This window comes from Nycticebus coucang, chromosome 11 (assembly GCF_027406575.1).
Source record: "Nycticebus coucang isolate mNycCou1 chromosome 11, mNycCou1.pri, whole genome shotgun sequence".
In the NCBI taxonomy this organism is placed as follows: domain Eukaryota; kingdom Metazoa; phylum Chordata; class Mammalia; order Primates; family Lorisidae; genus Nycticebus; species Nycticebus coucang.
In genome coordinates this window covers 17,343,104-17,362,203 of record NC_069790.1, presented here as the reverse complement: position 1 = coordinate 17,362,203, position 19,100 = coordinate 17,343,104, and the positions used below count along the sequence as shown (strand labels likewise).

The following is a 19,100-nucleotide window of genomic DNA, read 5'->3' as shown; positions in this document are numbered from 1 at the left end:
AGGAATGGATTAACAAGCTGTGGCATATGTATACCATGGAATACTATTCAGCCATTAAAAAAAATGGAGACTTTACATCCTTCGTATTAACCTGGATGGACGTGGAAGACATTATTCTTAGTAAAGCATCACAAGAATGGAGAAGCATGAATCCTATGTACTCAATCTTGATATGAGGACAATTAATGACAATTAAGGTTATGGGGGGGGGAAGCAGAAAGAGGGATGGAGGGAGGGGGGTGGGGCCTTAGTGTGTATCACACTTAATGGGGGCAAGACATGATTGCAAGAGGGACTTTACCTAACAACTGCAATCAGTGTAACTGGCTTATTGTACCCTCAATGAATCCCCAACAATTAAAAAAAAAAAAAAATGATAGCCCATTTGGGTGCCCGCAACATTAAATTTAAATTCAAATCATACATGACTATTTTTAAATGTATGGCTTGGGCAATTTCATTAGTCTCTGGTTTCCTCATCTGTAAAACTGGGACATTACCACTTATGGTGTGGGGAGTAGAAAATGGCCATACGCATATCAAAGGACAGAGTGTATGGAACATAAATAACATATGTGCTGTCTTCCCTCTAGTAAGCAAACAGATAACTTCTAATACTCTTCTCTGATCCTACTTCCTACTTTCTCTTTAATTTCCCTTTGGTGAACTTAGTTCTGAGGCTCAGGTTTTAACATTCTGAATTTTGTTTTTGTTTGTTTTTTTTTGAGACAGAGTCTCACTATGTTGCCCTCGGTAGAGTGCTATAGTGTCACAGCTCACAGCAACCTCAAACTCTTGGGCTTAAGCGATTCTCTTGCTTCAGCCTCCCAAGTAGCTGGGACTGCAGGCACCCCCATAACACCTGGCTATTTTTTGGTTGCAGTTGTCACTGCTGTTTTAGCAGACCCAGGCTGGGTTCGAACGCACCAGCCTCGGTGTATGTGGCTGGTGCCCTATCCACTGAGCCATGTGTGCTGCCAACATTCTGAATTTTTTAGTAGTGTAAGCACTAATAACAGCTTCTATTCTATTTATGATATCCATAAAATGGTACTCAGCCCCTTTTCTTTAGATTTATCATGGAGGTAACTTTAAAAATTCTTTAAAATGTACATGGATTAGGTGTTTTCACCGTCTACATAAACAATACTTATCATCAGCATTTATCTACCTCAGTTCTATCTTCCAAATTTGTTTGTTTAAATCTGTTGCTCCACTGTATTATTTTCTAGACCTTAACATTTCCCACCGAGAACAAGTAATTATGACCACGTCAGTTTACTGTACCTCATAATCACTTTCCAAAAATTCATGTAAGATCATTTCATAGATGAGAGGTTTCAGCACTGGATCCCCTCTTGGCAAATAAGGACTGATAGCCTAGGGAAGGGAGAGGAAAAAACAGTCCCTTAACAAGTGGCAAAACAAAACTATTCCGATTATGCAAAACACAGAAAAGCATATTTTTATTTTAAAAATTTAAGACAACAGAGTATTATGAAGAATTTTTCTTAAGACGAAAGATTCAAAGGAATATTACTTTCTAACAATGAATTATATTTTTAAAAGTCTATGTACCTATGCTTTACACATGAATGAGTAAATAAAAAAATTGCCTAGGTTAATCTATTTCTTTGTTCTTCCTGATAAACTGATGAGAATCTAAATAATAGGAGCGAGAAGGTCACAGAGATTATAAAAGTCAATTTGTTAAGTAATCGGGAAGTATAAGGTCACCTACTCATCTTTCTGTCCTTAATTTGGAGTATATCAACCTTTAACACCTCATAATCACCTTTTGACACTAAGAAAAATGTATCTTATGTTCTTCAGGTATTTTCAGTGCTGTGTTAAAAGTCAAATTTCCAAATACTGTTCAATGACCCTATAGGCCATGGTTTTGTACGAGGGACATGGAACTGGGGTCACCATCCCCAAGGAGCTCACAGCCCCAGAAGGAAGGAAAGCAGACACTTACACGGTAATAATGATATTAAAAGGTGTTACAAGAGAGAGGTCAAAAAGTGCTACGGCAGCAGAGTAGAATGTTGCCTCTCACAGCCTGAGGTTTAGGAGGCAAAGAAAGGAGGGGAAGGGCATCTGGCAGGAGAGCATGAACAGGCAGAGCCCTGAAGACACGTCGTCTGCAGGGGGCACGAGGGGCCCAGACACGCAGGATGGGGTCACCAAAAGGGAGATGTGGCTAGAGAGCAAGGGGTGCTTGTATCATGAGAGGAATTCCAATTTCATTCGATAGGCAGGAGGTAAACAACAGGTACTAGGGAAGTAGGAGTCCAGATTTCATCTTTCTTTTTTCTTTTTTGAGATGGAGTCTTGCTCTCTTGCCAGGAATAGAGTGCAGCTCACTGCAACTTCAAACTCCTGGGCCAACTCTCTCACCTTGGCCTCCCAGAGTGCTAGGATTACAGGAGGGAACCACAGAGCCCAGCCTCCAGATTTTTTTTTTTTTTTTTTTTTGCAACAGGGTCTCCTTCTGTTGCCCAGGCTAGAGTACAGTGGTGTCATCACAGCTCACTTCAGTCTCAAACTCCTGGCCTCAACCAATCTTCCCATCTCAGCCTTCTGAGTAGATGAGGCTTTAGGCAGGAACCACCATGCTTGGCCACATTTGGTTATTTAAGCAGCTAGTTTTGGGTTAGGGTTGCTGGCAGATCTAGTAGAAGGCACCTGCCATGGCTTGGGCACGGCTTAACGCAGTGGTGCCGGAGGGGAAGAGAGACCCATTTGGGATCGGCATGGTAAACTGACAACAGCTGGAGCGTAAGTAGAAAGAGGATGTGAGCAAGATGGTCTCATCAAGAGCAGTGGCTTCCAGCCATTAAGCACTGAGAAATGAGTATGTTGTTTGTCATAAACACAGACTGAAAGCAGAAGGAACAAATTTGGGAAAGAAATGTATTTAAATTAATTTGAGTTATCATCATCAGGAGTATATACAAAGAGAAATGGCCGGGGGAAATTTAAAACAGAGGTCTGGGTCACAGAGCCATCAAGGTAAATGGAGCCCCACAATTCAAGAACAGCCCAGCTGCCCCAATGGGAAGTACCACTGTGGCCGTCAGAGAAGAGTAACTTTAGTGGCGCAAACCAGGAGGAGCCACAGGCCTGGAAGCTGGGTACCTGGGAATTTCTGAAAGCATGTTTATAACTCAAAGGGAGCATTCAAAAGGCCCACAAACACTGAAAATCTAAAAAAAAGGTTTGAAATAGAGAATACTTTATTGATTAATTTGGATATTGTACACTAAGTTGAAATATTTGGAAAAAAAAAAGAAAAAGAAATATCCAAATTATTTATTAGAGCCAGGTGGTCAGATTTCTTTATTTGGCTTCTAGCAGGTAAAATATTATTTAAAAAATACATTAATTCTTCAGTAAATTTTAAAGTCTTAAGTTTTACAATCTATTGGAAGAGATTATACCTGTTTTCAAAAGTCATGAAGAAGAACATGAAAACTTCATCCAAACACAGAGAATAAGATAAGAAAGTGAACATATTATATATACATCAGAAGACAGAATATTACAATGTTATAATATATATTATCTATGAGGTTAAATAATAAAGTTCACAAAGTCATCCTAGAAAAAGTGCTACATACCTGTCTGCTGAATATCATCATGGTCACCAGATAGCCAACAAGAGTACTTTGAAGGTGACCATAGCAACGTTTAGCAATCAGATATCTAACACTTTTTCAAGGATGAGTTTGTGAGCTTACCTGTCAGACTTCATATGGTGACAGCTCTGATGTCCATTACAGAAAAAGAGTTTCAAACTTGCTTTGAAGGGTGGACTAGGAGCTGGCGTCAGTGGAGAGCTTCCAACGGCAAGTACCTTCAAGGTGACCTGACCGTAGTGACATTCAGCAAGAAGGTATGTGTCACTTGTTCTAGGATGAGTTTGTGAACTTAATTGTCTGATCTCCTATGTAAATACTTTACACTAGTTTTATAGTTTAAAAATTAATTTCTAAGACTTCAATTTTTCTTTCCAGCTGAGATATTATCTTGCAAATAAAAAACTTATTGTAATTTTATTTCCATCTCAATATTAATATACCACTTGTAAAAATTAAGAGTTAAAGCTTTGCCTACCTTAAGTTGTCCAATTTCTTTAAATTTATAAACTTCATATTCCCAGAGTGCTGCATTTTTTCCAAGAATTTTCTGGCATTTGCTGGCAGTACAAATATCCCAGGGAGAAAGAAAGTACAATTAAAAAACCCCAGAAACTGAGTAAGAGGACATTTCCCCCACTTAGATAAATTGTTTAGATAAATTTCCCCAGAGTTTTGACAAATTTCTAACTCAAGCACCAATGAAAATATAGGGATTATTGTTACTCACTTCATTACATACATAATGAAGTTATGAGGTGACAACTTATAAAAACTAATACAAAATATTTTCAAATGAAACCCGATCTTTTTCAGAAGACTATGATGATTAGGGTGTTTTCTCTTTGCCTGTTCTGAGCTTCCTGTTTACCCAGATAAGCATTGCTGGTTTGAGGACCTTTCTTGCTGTGAAGAAAATTCACCATCTTGAAAAGTACCTGAAGTGCCAGATCCTTACAGAATAAACCCTTAAATAATGGACTACAAATTTCAGAAAATTAGAATCCTATCCTGTCATAGTATACAATCTGGAGGACTGTTTATGTGTGAATAAAACCTTACTTTACACAACAAGGAAACACTTTCTTACGCAATCTCGGGGACTCAAAGCGGCCCTGAAGGCAACCTTTGGGATGCCATGGACGCCGTCACTTCCCAGCACTGCACACGCTCCAGAGGGAGCACCAACACAGGACAGGCCCACATGACCATGGCAGGACATTTATGGTTTCTGCCCACTAAGACCCCTGCAACCCAGGGTCCTCTGGTCTGGTCACTTCCTTTTAACTGCTACTCTCTTGTTGGGAAGCAATTCTGTCTGAATTGTCAACACAATTTGTTCTGGACCATCTTTCAAGGACACTTGCAAAGCAAATAGTTCGAGAAATTGGAGGACACAGAGGTGTTTCCCTCCAGAGTGAAGGGCAGGTTTGCTTACTGTCCAATACAATGAAAGTAGTGTTTTCTGGGGCAAATTGCAGGCGGGCTTTCTGCTTACTAGAAAAAAACTCAGATACCCTAAATTCAAGATTTCTCTCCTGAAACACAACCCACTGTATGAGCAGGGTCACCTGGCCCACTCTGTGTTGCACTGTGGGAATCAGGGCTTGGGGACCTGGGCAAAATGCTGATACTCTGGTTACTACTGTTGCTGAGATAGTCTGTTAGCTCTGACCCAGAGTCTCATGTCTTTTTCCAGTACTAAAGAAACTGTAGCAGACTAATCTGTTAGCTTACAAATCTCAGTACCCCTGTGATTCTTAACACCTATCTCATTAAATAATTAAAAAAACAATTCTCCTTTATGAGAGTAAGATCTTTGGGGGAATGATATATTAATCCATTCTGTGATTGAAGCCATTAGTATTTAAAAATTGTCTCTGGTAGAAAGATGCAAAAAAATAACCTGTCAGCTGCAAAGAATGGCTTATTTTTGTTGTTAACTTTGGTTAGTTCTATTTACACAACAAATAGTGGTGAAAATGTGGTCATTACCGTGCTGCTATATCATAATCTCCTCTCTCCATCAGGTGGTTTATATATGCCAGGCCAATATCCTAGGGAAAATCAAATGAAGAAATCTCCTAATTCAACTGGAACAACCAAAAAATTACATGTCAGTTTTTAAGGAGGCCATAGTACTAGTAGTATCCTATTAGCACTTCTGACTACAACCTTTTTATCTTATAGTTTGTTCTATGTAATGATGCTGCTTCTTGAGAAAAATATGAACATATTTTTAAATGTACAGTAGAACCTCGATACTTGACCACCTCCTTAATTGACCCAATTTTCATAGACAGGACATGTACCACACCTATGTGTCACTACTGTAGGCCTAGTTCCTTATGTTGACCACCTCCGTCTACTGACCAGTTTGTCACAGTCCCGTGGGTGGTCAACTTGGAAAGGTTCTACTGTATTTGTATTTTTGTATTAGAAAGTCATGGTCTTTAAAAAATAATGTTACTATTTTAAAGGCACCTAAAAGGCCCCTCTCTTAACAGATTTCCTACAGAGGAAATCTTCAATATTAGACACACAATCCAATAATCCCATGTTGTCACTGGATATAAAATTATCTCTTGTGCCTTCACCTGTAAAACATGAGCTACATGCTTCCTCTATCCCAAGTATGAAGAAATGTTTTAAGAAAAAATGAAATAAAAGACTACAATATTAAAAGGAAATATGAAAAACCAAAGCTAATATTAAAGTAAAATGAGCTCAGAAAAACATGTAATTCAAATCCTTAAATTTATAGATGAAGAAACTGAGCTGGAAGCAGGGAAGGAACTGGTGTCAGCATCCCTGTTGATTCACTCGCTCCACTCACTTGACCTATTCTGAAAGGATCTGGGTGGATAGCACCTCAGAAGTGTGGGAGCCTGGCGCCAGCCTGATCACCCAGGACTCTTCTGGGATATTATTTCCACCTGAAACCATGTTCACAAGAAGCTTAACCTCAGACTGTGTAACAAAACTAGGATTTTAACTTCTACTTTATGTACAGAAATGTGTATGTGAAATTTGTTCCTATGTGGCAGAAATGGCAGGAGCTCATTTCTTCTCTGGATGCCTGGTATGAGATTACATGTGCTAGGAGAAAGAATTCTATGCATAATTAATGTACAGACATGCCCATTTCAGGAGTAAAGGGAAATGCCCACAGTTTTTAGTTATTAAATTTTTATTTTAATGATCATCATGTCAGAAATCATACTTAAAAATCTACAGAAATTCGAGTGAAGAAAGAGCATGTAATTTGCTTATTTCTCTCAGGCCAGATCACACACCACAGTATCCATGGAGGGTCATTCTGTTCAGGTGAGAATGTCTCCTGTTCAGAGCCAATCCCCCGACCTCTCTCCTCACAACTGGGCCTCTTCATTGCAGAGCTTGTCCTGAATGCCTCCACTTTCTCTGGACACCTTTTACATCAGCCCTATTTTGTTTCTTTCCCTCAGCACAAGCTTGTTTAAGTGCCTGTCTCACACAAAATACTCAACAATAACCATCATCCCTCAGGCCATAGCCCCTGGCTACAGTGCTCACTCCTTTCCACTTCACAGCTACCCTGAGAGTCCATATTCCATAAATGGAAATTCCATATTCCATAAAGCATTATTCTGCTTTATAATCTCTCATCCACTCCCCCATGACATGTTGAAAGTAAATCCTACATAGGCAATTACTTAGCTACTTTCATATGGCCAAGTCCAGCCTCCAACTGACCAGCCGGCCTTGTCATACTTTTCCTATCTGCTCTCCTCACTACTCAAGCACTTAACTCTCTTTACAACAGGATGCTCTTCTCTCTTTCTACCATTAAATGATCTTCCTCTAGCTCTTCCTAATCTGTTTTATAAACAGAGGGTGCTCCCAAAATGTATACATATTTTAAGAAAGGAAAAACTATACTGACATCTGCAATTATAAGTGATAACAAGATAAGTAATGTTATTGGTATATACTGAATCATTATGAAAATTTTGAGACACACAAAAATCAAGAAATGTAAACTGTGCATGGACTGAAACAAATGAAACTCTCCCAGCAATACACTAGACGAGCAGGTTGAAACTTGCGCAGGTGAATCAGAAAGGACGCTGTAGACTGTTTCTTAGAAGTGAAATAATGGACCATAACATAGCCTGTTTCTTCCCTTGAATGACAGTGTTCCTGATGTTTCTATTATGGTCTTCTGTCCACTGACATTACAGACCTGCTATGTGTGTGGCCTCACACAGTTGACTGAGACTTGTTTCCTAATAATTTTCCCAAATCTATTTTTAAGTCCAAATCTCTCTCTTTCTCTGTGAATAGCAGCACAATCCACCCACAGGCTCAAGCCCAAAGCCTGGAGATCAGCCTCGACTTCTGGCTTTCATTCTTTTGTCCACACAGTCAGTCATCATATTCTAAAGATTCGAGTTCACTGCATCTTCCATCTACCTTCACCTCTCCACTCCTACCAACTCTGTGTTGGCCTCACCACTTACCACCTAGGTTACCAGGAAGCCCCTCACTGATCTCCATGTCAGGGAGATGTGACGGGGCACTGAAAGCTCAAACTGCTTTCTAGAGGTGTCAAGAAAGAACGAAGGTCTTAATTACAGATGGTCCTACCAGATCTGACTCTTGCTAGTGAACCCTCAAGTGTGCACCTAAACCAACAGGCCAGGCCATTTCACTTCTTTGCATCTTGACATACACTAATCTAAGGGCTAGAATGCCTTCTCTTCCTTATTCTTCGTGGTTTTGACTGAAATAATCATAATCATAATGAGAATTAAGGCTTTCAGTGGAGTTTTACCGAGCAGCATAGGTTTAGGAATCAGTGCTGATACCCAAATAGCCCCAGAAGACTGAAGTTTCCCATTTCATCTATAAACAGAGTGCTGGGCTAGAGGATCTCGAGGACCCTGCAGAGATGTGTATGAAGGAGATGACTCCTCTGCTTTCACTGTCACAGGAAGCAGAAAAAGGAGTTCTCACCCACTGTATTTTCCCAGAGTCTAAAATATAATAATAATGTATTGCGTGTCCTAGCTTAGCCTCCATAACAAAACCAACTGAGTGTGTCATTATGGAGACACTGAAATAACGCAGTCTTACAAAACCACTCTTTTCATGAATTTTTGTGATAATGTGATTTTACCTATGATTTAAGAAACTTCCACAAACATAAGTGGAAAGCTTTGTATTTAAAATGTTTTTCATAAACACGGTTTTCAAATTACCTAAATCTACCTCCTAGTAGGTGCTTTAAGTCTCTTGTTTATAAGCACAAACTGATTTGATGAGATATTCTGACTCCCCAGGTTAGGGAATTACTATGAAATGAATTCTCAAACGATAGGACAAATCTGTTCTTTTCTACTCTTAGTCTCATTATAACTTCACAAAGATAAAAGTCATATTTCAAACAATAAAATAGCACACTTACCAGAATCTTATGTCTTTTAATGTTCCTCTGACTAATTGCAGCTGCCATCAAAGCTTCCTATATTCATGTAAGTATGATAAAAGGAGCAAAAAAAGAGGGAGAGGGGAGAGAAACATATTAAGGTTACAAACACTATGTTTTGTTTTAGCATTCTGGACAACATGAATAAACCCCATTTCTCCATGGTTTTTGCCTGAAGCACTGGAATTTTTAAATGCCATGGTTGAATGAACTGCACTGAATTCAAAAACAAAAGCAGTCAACCAAAATGAAGACTTCTTTTATTTCCATTTGAATTCATTTCCACATTAGGATATTGGAATCACATTTCAGACACAAATCAAAACACAACAAAATCTCCTCCCCTCCATACCAAAAAAAGGCATCTAAAGCCTTTTTTCTAAAGTTCTAAATCTTCATGAAATATACTGAGACAAAGGGGTGCTTTTCTTTTACTATAGTGCACACATTTCTGTATACCTACAATTAAGTGGGATTTTGAAAACATAAAATTATTTAAGAAACTACAGGATCTAAAATAACATGGTCATAACTGGGTTATGAACTAAATATCAATACCTGGACTCAAATAGTTTATAAACTAAAACAATTAAAACTTTTCCCGAGTCCTCCCAGGCAGTTATAAACTGAGTGTGACGAACAGGCAGACCACGTATTGCTGCTGTTTTTAGCTGGTTATCTAAAGAGTTTACCAACAAAATAATGCCTTCGAACCTAATGAAGTTGAAAAAATTCTTTAAGAAAATCTTGACTGAATCCAAATTCTTTTAATAAAGGAATTTGTTTGTGAAGCTTGGATTTGGTCGAGGAGCCAGAGTTGGGGATCTGCAGGGCCACACATGGCCTTGAGGCCACAGGTTCTGCACCCCTAGACCGGGACACATTACTCTATCCAAAGGGGTAGTTCACGCCATCTTATGGGTATTAATTTGATAAGTATGAATGATTGGTTTCACTAAAATATCCAAATAGATAACTCTGATTTACTAGCTCTATTTTAATTTCCTTGAAAAAAAAAAATCACAAAAATTTCTGTAGGCTAGATCTACCTCCTCCCCACTTAACACTAAAACCAGTCAACCTAGTGCAATATTCTGTTCCCTAATTTCTTAAAAGCATATTAGAATGTTATTAACCTCCTACATATTTTTGGCTTGGGGCACTTTGCTTTAGCTACATAAAAGATTTGCTACAAAAATCTTTTATCCTATGTTACAGATGAGTCAATACTTTTAAGGAAATAAAATCAAAGCTACTTCATATTTCTTCTTTTCCAGGAGCCAGTCAATGTGATCATCTTGGTCTCGTTCCTTAGCCACTACAACGTCTCTTGGACTCACAATGTAAAAGAGTGATTCCCCTTCTGAGTATTCTAAAGGCGAGAGAAGAGAGGAACAACTTGGGTGACTCAATGGTAGAAAACACGGCAATGGATCTGGGGTCCTCGTTAGGCTAAACAATCTCAGAGTAAAGAGAAGACCCTTTACCTTTGTTGCAAGTGTTTGGCTCTGCTGGAATGGAAGAGCAGAGAAGAACAAAATGTACTGAGCATTACTAACAATATTTAACAGTAAAATTATTTGAAAGGAAGGAAAGAGAAGAATGGAGTGGAGAAAAAAATACTAAAAAACTTAAAAGAAAATAAGGAGGGTTTAAAATTCTGACTTTAACACATTAACTCTGGCTTCAGCTGAAAAAGTGTTCAACATTCTCTATGTCTAGTGCATATGAGAATCCATCTGCTGTATATAAACCTTATTGGTGGCCATTTGCAGCACTGTTCTATTTTTACAGAACAATTACACCCCATAGTCGGCGATAAATGTTTCCTCCTCATCAAGGTCAAGGCCACCTAAGGCATAAATGACAGACGTCCGGCCCTAAGGACGTAATCTATCATTTCAGCATGTTGTGCACAATGCCAATCTGAGGGTTTCCTGCGGAATTCAATTATAAAACCTGTTTTGGAGGGTTTCTAAATGTGCAGCAGAGTTCGCTCTGAGCAAAATACCTAGATTGTACGCTTTCGGTTGTGAATCACTTTTTGCCGAGCTAAGAGTTATACGCTCAACATTTTTCCACTGATTAGGGGCTTCATATAAGAAAGTTCAAACATGTACAGAATATTTCTTAGCTCCTTTGGCCAAAATGATTACTGAAAATATTCTCAGAAAATGTCAATTGCCTTTAAAGCAGTAAAACAATTTCTATAAAGCAATAAAAGATTTCTATAACCGTTCTATTTTCATCAATCTGTTTTCCAAGGATGTAACATTCAAACACAGATGTCCCTGATGTGACTGAATAGTAGGGTTTTCCCTTTATTTCTGGGCAGTAACTAAGTACATTCAGCCATCCACTCAACAAATATTCACCAAACACTTTCTATGAGCCAGGTCTCTTCCAGGCTCTGATTACTCACTTACAAACAAGAAAGATATTACCTCTGCCATCCCAGGGCAAACCCAATCCTTCTAGGGACATAAAGTTGGGAGTGGTAAGACAACCACACAGCCATGCTGCTCAACTGTAAGTGTCGTGTTACATAGTTCGGACAATAGAAAAAATGCAAGAACAAAAAACAAGGAGCCTAATCCTCACCTTGGTCCTAGTCCCATCTCTATCCTCCTGCCCCACTTCTGCTACTAGAGCTCAGATAAGTTCTGCAATATTTCTGGGCCTGGGATGCCTGAGTTTTCAACATAAGAGCTCTGCCCAGATTCTTTCTAAGATCCCCTCAGAACCTCAATTTAAATTCCTTTAATGTAAAACAAGTGGAAAGTGAGGGTGGGGGGGCTGTAAGAAGTCACATGAGCCAGATCTTTGCTATCTCTCACCTAAGCGATAATCTCTACATTCGTTCTCCTGAAAGCCTCTGACTGTCAAAGCATCAGAAGAGATCTCTTCACAAGTCTCGGAAAGGGGCTGGATGATGTCCAGTCTTGGCCTGGCACAGTATTCTCGTTCCTTGTGGGGAAAAGAGAGGGAAAGGCTCATCTTACTTACATGTCTACAGGTTATACAAATTCATTGTCGTTAGCCTTATTTGCCTTGCCTTCGCCATCTTGGCGCGTGTAAGCCTTTCTGACAGCCTGGCCCGGGCGCCCTTTTAACACTGTTTGTTCTGACATTGTGCATGAGGTGAAGAGGACAGGCACTCCCACTTCCCGTGCAGCTCCCAGGGAAGTGGTGGCCCAAGATGGTGACCTTGTACTTAGACAACTTTATTACATCTCTTCCACACAAACATGAAGAAGAAAGATAATACCACACATTGCTCTGTTATCCAAATCGTTGCCACTACTAGTAAACTCGCTGGTAATGCTGAAAAGCCAAAGATTAAGAGTTGTTTCCAGATCAGAACGTGCTGGGATGACTGATGGAAATGTTCTACACCTACACTGCTCACTGTGGTAAACACCAGTCACAGGTGGCTAATGAACACATGGAATGGGATTAGTGTGACCAAGAAACTGAATTTTAAATTTTATTTAATGTTCATTAGTTTAAGTATAACAATCCCATATGGCTGGACGGTAGCCAGATGAAGACAGAAGGAGGGAGGGCCGCGAGCAGGCGTTTACACAGAGTCTGTGACCGTTCAACCAGCCTGGGGGGTGACTGTGTGCAGATTACTCTCCTTGAGTTCTGAGCCTCGCAAAATGAACTACGACTCTTCCTCATTTTACAGATAAAGGAACCAAGGATCAAAAAATTAAGGTTAAACAAATGATAAGGCTGGGATTTGTGGAAAAACTGGGACTTAACGGTGAACCTTGGGTTTGAAATCAAGTCCATTTTACTTCAAAGTTCATGCTTTTGAATATTCGACATGCAGTCATAAAACATGTGTTTGAACTTATCTTCCAAAACAACAATACCTACAGCAGTATGATACCGGTAAAGGGAAAACCAGAGAAGAACAGAATGAAAAAATCCAGAACTATACCCACTGTTCAAGTTTCCCAAACAAAAGAGTACGCCTAGATTTCCTTGACCAATTTTGTAAGGTTAACTGAGTAGTAATTACAGTAGCTTTCTACTCACATGTTGACAATAATCCAAAATAAAATAGCAACTATAAGAGATCAACTAGGACAGGAAAAAACTAGTGATTATATACCATAATTTACCTGATCTGGAGAAACGAGAAATTTCTCACTTTTGAAACAACTAGAAAAAAATGAGGAAAAAACAAAAAGATCTGAATACTTAAAAACAATGAAAACATATCAAAATTAGAAGAACAAAATAAAAATACAATTTGAATGAAACAGAATTAAAAGAATAAGGCTTCACTGGACCATAGGAAAAGCTCCTTTATACATAAAAAAAGCATCGGGAATTGCAATTCATTTCACTTTACACCTTCTGTTCTCTGGTCAAACTGCTCTGCTTACCTGTAAACTTCCTAAAAGCAGGAATAACACACATGTGCTTTATTAATGAAGAGAAGAAAAGTAAAACACTGGGGTAACAGCTTAACCAATTAGGGTGCACTAACCAGATGGACCAGTACACAACTACCAAACATGACGATGATGGCGAGTATTACACGGAAAGTCTCTGCAGCGGTAACACTGAGTAATACATAATTTTCTCTTTTTCAATATGAAGAAAGCAAGCAGGAGAGGGGATGGACCAAAGCTTAGCTCTTTATTCCCTTAGTCTTTCTAATGAAATGTATTCTGTGTTTAAAGATATGAGGTGCACTTTGGTGTTCTGTAAAGGAGTAAATATATATACTGGCATGCATATTTTCAAGGCATTTCCAAGACCCTCATCATTTCTTCCTCTGAAAAGTCCATTTTCTAAATTGCTGTATGAGGCTGGCTTGTCTTTGGCTTTTATCTCCTTCTAATGGTCTCTTTTTTATTAACAAGGGTTTTCTTTTTTCTTTCTCTGTGGTCAACTGTTTATTAGGCCTTCCCTTTTTCATTTCACTGCTTCTTTCCTTCTCTCTTTCAGTCACATTCTCAGTCTTTCCCACATTCCTCAGCAAAAGCACTGTATTTATTCCCTCAGGAGCCTCTGCTTTTCTTTATTTTCAATAAATAAATAAAATAATAGTAAACTGATGTTCTGCAACAGGGCTCGAAGCCAACCCTATTGATTTTAGTAGGTCGAGTGTTCACTTCAGTCTACAGCATTTCACTGCCTAGCAACATGGCCACCGGAGCATCAGGTTACTATAGTGATGGCTTCCTAATGCAGGTCTGCGCTCAGAGAAATGCCCAAGAGCAGCTACCACTTCAAAACCATGGCTCCCAGGGTTTTTCTTCTCCATTTTATTTCTTGCCATTTGAAAAGGAAAAAAAGGAGATGATACAAAGTGAGCCCACTTGCCTACTTACTGTAAAGAGCTAGAGCATCAATTGCAATTTTTTTTTTCTATACAGCACCCAAAAGAAAAACCTTTCATGATAAGCTCTCCTTGTTTATGCCTTGAAGACACCTCCGTCCCCCATCTTCTTGCTGGCAGGACCCCTGGACTCTAACAATAAAGACGAAGTGGGAATAGGACCCAGCAAAGGGAGACTGGATGTGAACGCCCTTCCACTGGGCCACACGCAGGAGCGTGGAAATTCCGTACTAAAGTCATGTAGTATGGAATTCAGATCGTCTGCCACTTTCTATAGGCCACACATTTTGATGTACCATCATTTGCACTGATAACGGAGAGTTAACAACAATCCATTTCAAAGCAATAATCAAGCTACTCAGGATCACCAGACCACTGGAAAGAGAACAGATATGTCTGGACCAAAGACAACAATGAACTGCCCTTTCTGTAATTCCTTGTGACCACGGGGACCCTTGTTGTTGCAGCTGATCAACTTCACTGCTGTCGTTTCTGCTAATGCACAATGTCAGCTTAGTTTCTTTGCCTTTCAGCAAGAGGAATCCTTCATTCCTTCTGACTAAAATACCAAGAGAGAAGGAAAAATAAAAGACCCTCTTTGCTCAGCAAAAGGAACTAAGGCAGGCAACGAGAAGAGTTTCTGAAAGGTAAATATGTTAGGTGTGTATCTCTGCCCACCTTATTTTATAGGTCAGAAAGTCCTGCTCTGATTAGTGAGAACTCCTCTGATGGGTAACCTGATCTGGGTACAATGCCAAAAATGAACCCCCACATCCTTTGGTATTCAGGGAGAAAATAATTACCGTTTTTTCTGAAATCTCTTTGACGTAGGAAAGTACAACAAGCTGATCACACAGAGGTGCAAGTCCACTGATGTAGAATTCAGTTTCAAACTGAGACACTGCAAATGAAAGAGATACAGAATACATCATTAACAGGAGCAAAGGCAGCATGAACCAGGAGGACACAGTGCCTGTGAATGCCAGATGGACCACTTAAAAAAGCCAATGTTGGGCGGCGCCTGTGGCTCAGTCCATAAGGCGCTGGCCCCATATACCGAGGGTGACAGGTTCAAACCCGGCCCCGGCCAAACTGCAACCAAAAAATAGCTGGGCGTTGTGGCGGGCGCCTGTAGTCCCAGCTACTCGGGAGGCTGAGGCAAGAGAATCGCCTAAGCCCAGGAGTTGGAGGTTGCTGTGAGCTGTGTGAGGCCACAGCACTCTACCGAGGGCCAAAAAGTGAGACTCTGTCTCTACAAAAAAAAAAAAAAAAAGCCAATGTTAAGGGGGCAAGCTGAATTCAGCACCATGAGTAAGCACTAAAAATGCTTCACAACAATCAGTACCAGGAAAGAATACTTAGGAGCTTAGACTTTAAAATGTGCATAACAAATAAAACTGAATCCAATGATAATAGCAGCATATAAACGATCAAGGGTGACATGCCCAGCTAGTTCAAAAATGACAGATCTCATGAAGACACTTTAATTTTCTTTTTTGCAGTTTTTGGCTGGGGCTGGGTTTGAACCCACCACCTCCGGCATATGGGGCCGGTGCCTACTCTTTGAGCCACAGGCACCACCCAAAACACTTTAATTTTTTTAAATGTCTGAGTTTGAGTTTTATACAATTGGGGTGTTACAATTACACAAAAGTCAAAAGGCATGCTAGCTGTAATTATAAAACATTATAGACCTTCAAGTTTTAAAAAAAAGTACCTAAATACAGATTACTTTATAATGAAAACACCATTACTTCTTAAATGAAATAAGTCAGAGAAAAATAATAAATTTATTTCCCTTTAAAAAATAATCTATTTAGGGCAGCGCCAGTGGCTCAGCGAGTAGGGCGCCGGTCTCATATACCGAGGGTGGCGGGTTCAAACCTGGCCCCAGGCAAACTGCAACAAAAAAATAGCCGGGCATTGTGGGGGGCGCCTGTAGCAAACCTAGAAGAAATGGATAAATGAGTTTATTTGAGATTACTCACAGGGTTCACTCTTGGATGGCATAGGACTTTTCCAGTAAGTACAATCTATGCTGCCTGCCCATTGTGGCACCTTAAATTTCTTTTTAGTGAATGCTGTGGAATCTTCCTTGCCATCACTGCATGTGTACGAGCTAATTATATTAAGCAGGTACATGTATCTGTCATGTGTCTTAACATGATCTGTGTTATGTTAGTGATATTATAATTGTTTTTTTTTGGTAGGCTCATTTTTTTGTAAAAAAAAAGTGATATTATAATTGTTTTTTTTTTGGCTCATTTTACTAGTAAAATGAGCCAAAGATACTAGTTTACAAGGATTTGTTTATAGGGGCCCTCAGGACCTTGCAGTTTTTAGTGGTATTCCTGTGCTTATCTTAAGCCAGTGCTTTGCTGTTTACCCTTTGATGTCCATTTTCTCTGTTGGGGAACCTTTTTTTTCCCCTCAATGGTTCATTAATTTCATTTATCTTTTCAAATAGCCAACATTTTTATTTTTGTGGATCCTTTCTATTTTTTTAAGTTTCTATTTCATTTAGTTCTTCTGCTCTGATCTTTGTTATTTCTTTTCTTCTGATATTTTTGTTCTTTGAAATACTTTTCTAGTTCTTTGAAATGTATCATTAGATTATTAGTTTATGATTTTTCTACATTTTTGATATAGGCATTTAGTACAATAAACTTCCCTTTTAGCATTGCTCTTGCTGTATTCCACAGATTTTATATGTTTTTTTTTTTTTTTTTTTGTCATCCCGCATAAAGTGCCATGGTATCACAGTTCACAGCAACCTCCTCTTGCCTCAGCTCCCTCGTAGCTGGGACTAGAGGCACCTGTCACAATGGCCAGGTAGTTTTCTGTTTTTAGTAGAGAGGGGTCTCACTCTGGCTCAGGCTGGTCTCAAACTCCTGAGCTCAAGCAGTCCACCCACCTTGACCTTCCAGAGTGCTGGTATTATAGGTATGAGCCACCACATCCAGCCTGTATGTTGTATTTTCATTTTCATTTGTTTAAAAAATTATTTGATATCCATCTTAATTTTGTTATTTACTCTAAGATTGTTCAGGAGAATGTTGTTTGATTTCCATGTATTTGTATAGTTTCCAAAGTTTCTCTTGATACTGATTTCTAGTTTTATTCCATTGTGGTCTGAGAAGATACTTAACATGATTTAGATTTTTAAAAATTTATTAAAACTTGTTTTGTGGCCTAACATATAGTATACCTTAGAGAGTGTTCCATGTGCTAGTGAAAAGAATGTATATTTTGCAGTTGTTGGGTAGGATGTTTTATAAATGTCTGTTAGGTCCATTTGTTCCAATGTGCAGTTTAAGTTCAATGTCTCTTTGTTTATTTTCTGTCTTAATCTTTCTAATGCTGGGAATAGGATCTTAAAGTCTCCCACTGTTATTATATTGCTGACTGTCCCTCTTTACCTCTAGTAATATTTATTTTCTGAACCTGTATTCTCCAGTGTTGAATGCATATGTACTTATAATATTTATATCCTCTTCTGAATTTGCATGCTTCTAGTCAGTCATTTTGAAAAAAAAAAAAAAATTGTTGTCAGCTTATAATTTACCCACTGCACGTAGACTCTGTCTAAATTATTACTGATTCTCAATTGGCAAAGTCTGGTAAAATTTACTGCTTAATAAATAAGCATTTATTATAACAGCTGGAATTGAGACGTGAAACAGATTTGTGCTTCTGCAGTCTTCTTGTGTTTTCCTTAAGAGCACATTAGAGTTTCTATCATGTTCTTAATTAGAGGACAGAAAATTTTCCATCTTTTTCCTATAAGCTATTGTGGAATAGGGAATCAGGATCTGAAGAAGAAAAGATTTGGATAGGATTATTTTCCAGTTTCTCTGTTCTGTATCTTTCAGCTCATTCATAAAAACCAAGACCTTGAGGTACTCAAGACCTTGGTTACTTAAGGAGAGGCACTGACACTGCCTGCTGGGCTGTCAGCCCATTTGGCATCCCAAACAGGAAGAATGCCTGTTTTACTGACCACTTCTTTTGTGATGGGGTGATGTTTTCCCTTCGGGGCCTGTGGCACACAAGCCTAGCAAAGCTTTTTTGTGATTACTGCGAGAACAGTTGCTGAAGAATATCTGATTCTTTGTTCTTCACCCAAGTTACTGATAAGGGAACCATGTATAGAGTTTCAACAATGAAATGTGATTTAGCAAAACCAATTCAAGTCCATTTCTACCAATAAGAATTTAGTAACCTCAGGAGGGTCACCAACACTTCTTTTTAATATGCCTGTACATCTTCTAAAATGTGACATTGCTTCTCTTTCGTTACTGGGTCCTGTGGGGCCCCGGACGATTCAGTACCATCTTACATTCCAGATGGCCCCTGCCCCACACCCCAAATGCACACACAGCACTGTGAGCTTCGCCAGCCGGGTGTGCTGAAGGTGCTCATCTCTGCACCTGTGGTAGAAGTGGAGGCGGTTTAACACGTACGCTCTTTTGTGAACATCTATCACATGCTACTTTACCAAAACTGTTTTCAAGTACCTAGATAAAAACCTTCAGGAAATACGTGTCAGTGGCAGGGCTGGGACCAGAGTACCCTCCCTGGGAATGGAAATTCTGTGGTTTCTTACCAGGCACCAAACCACTCATGA

The 19,100-nt window shown here is 39.2% G+C and overlaps 1 protein-coding gene across 6 annotated transcripts in view; it reads right to left on the bottom strand.

The window, feature by feature from the left end:
• VPS41 (VPS41 subunit of HOPS complex) overlaps positions 1–19,100 on the bottom strand; it is a 230,393-nt gene that overhangs the window by 57,462 nt on the left and 153,831 nt on the right. For all 6 annotated transcript variants that reach the window (XR_008383629.1, XR_008383626.1, XR_008383627.1 and 3 more), the window contains 7 exons: positions 15,277–15,374; positions 11,949–12,078; positions 10,368–10,483; positions 9,091–9,147; positions 5,637–5,698; positions 4,120–4,201; positions 1,288–1,380 (listed from right to left, as the gene is read on the bottom strand). Coding sequence is in view for 2 of the 6 variants with exons in the window: in XM_053608791.1 (XP_053464766.1) it covers positions 1,288–1,380; positions 4,120–4,201; positions 5,637–5,698; positions 9,091–9,147; positions 10,368–10,483; positions 11,949–12,078; positions 15,277–15,374 (638 nt within the window). In the remaining 4 variants the exon portion in view is untranslated. The remainder of the gene's footprint in view (positions 1–1,287; positions 1,381–4,119; positions 4,202–5,636; positions 5,699–9,090; positions 9,148–10,367; positions 10,484–11,948; positions 12,079–15,276; positions 15,375–19,100) is intronic.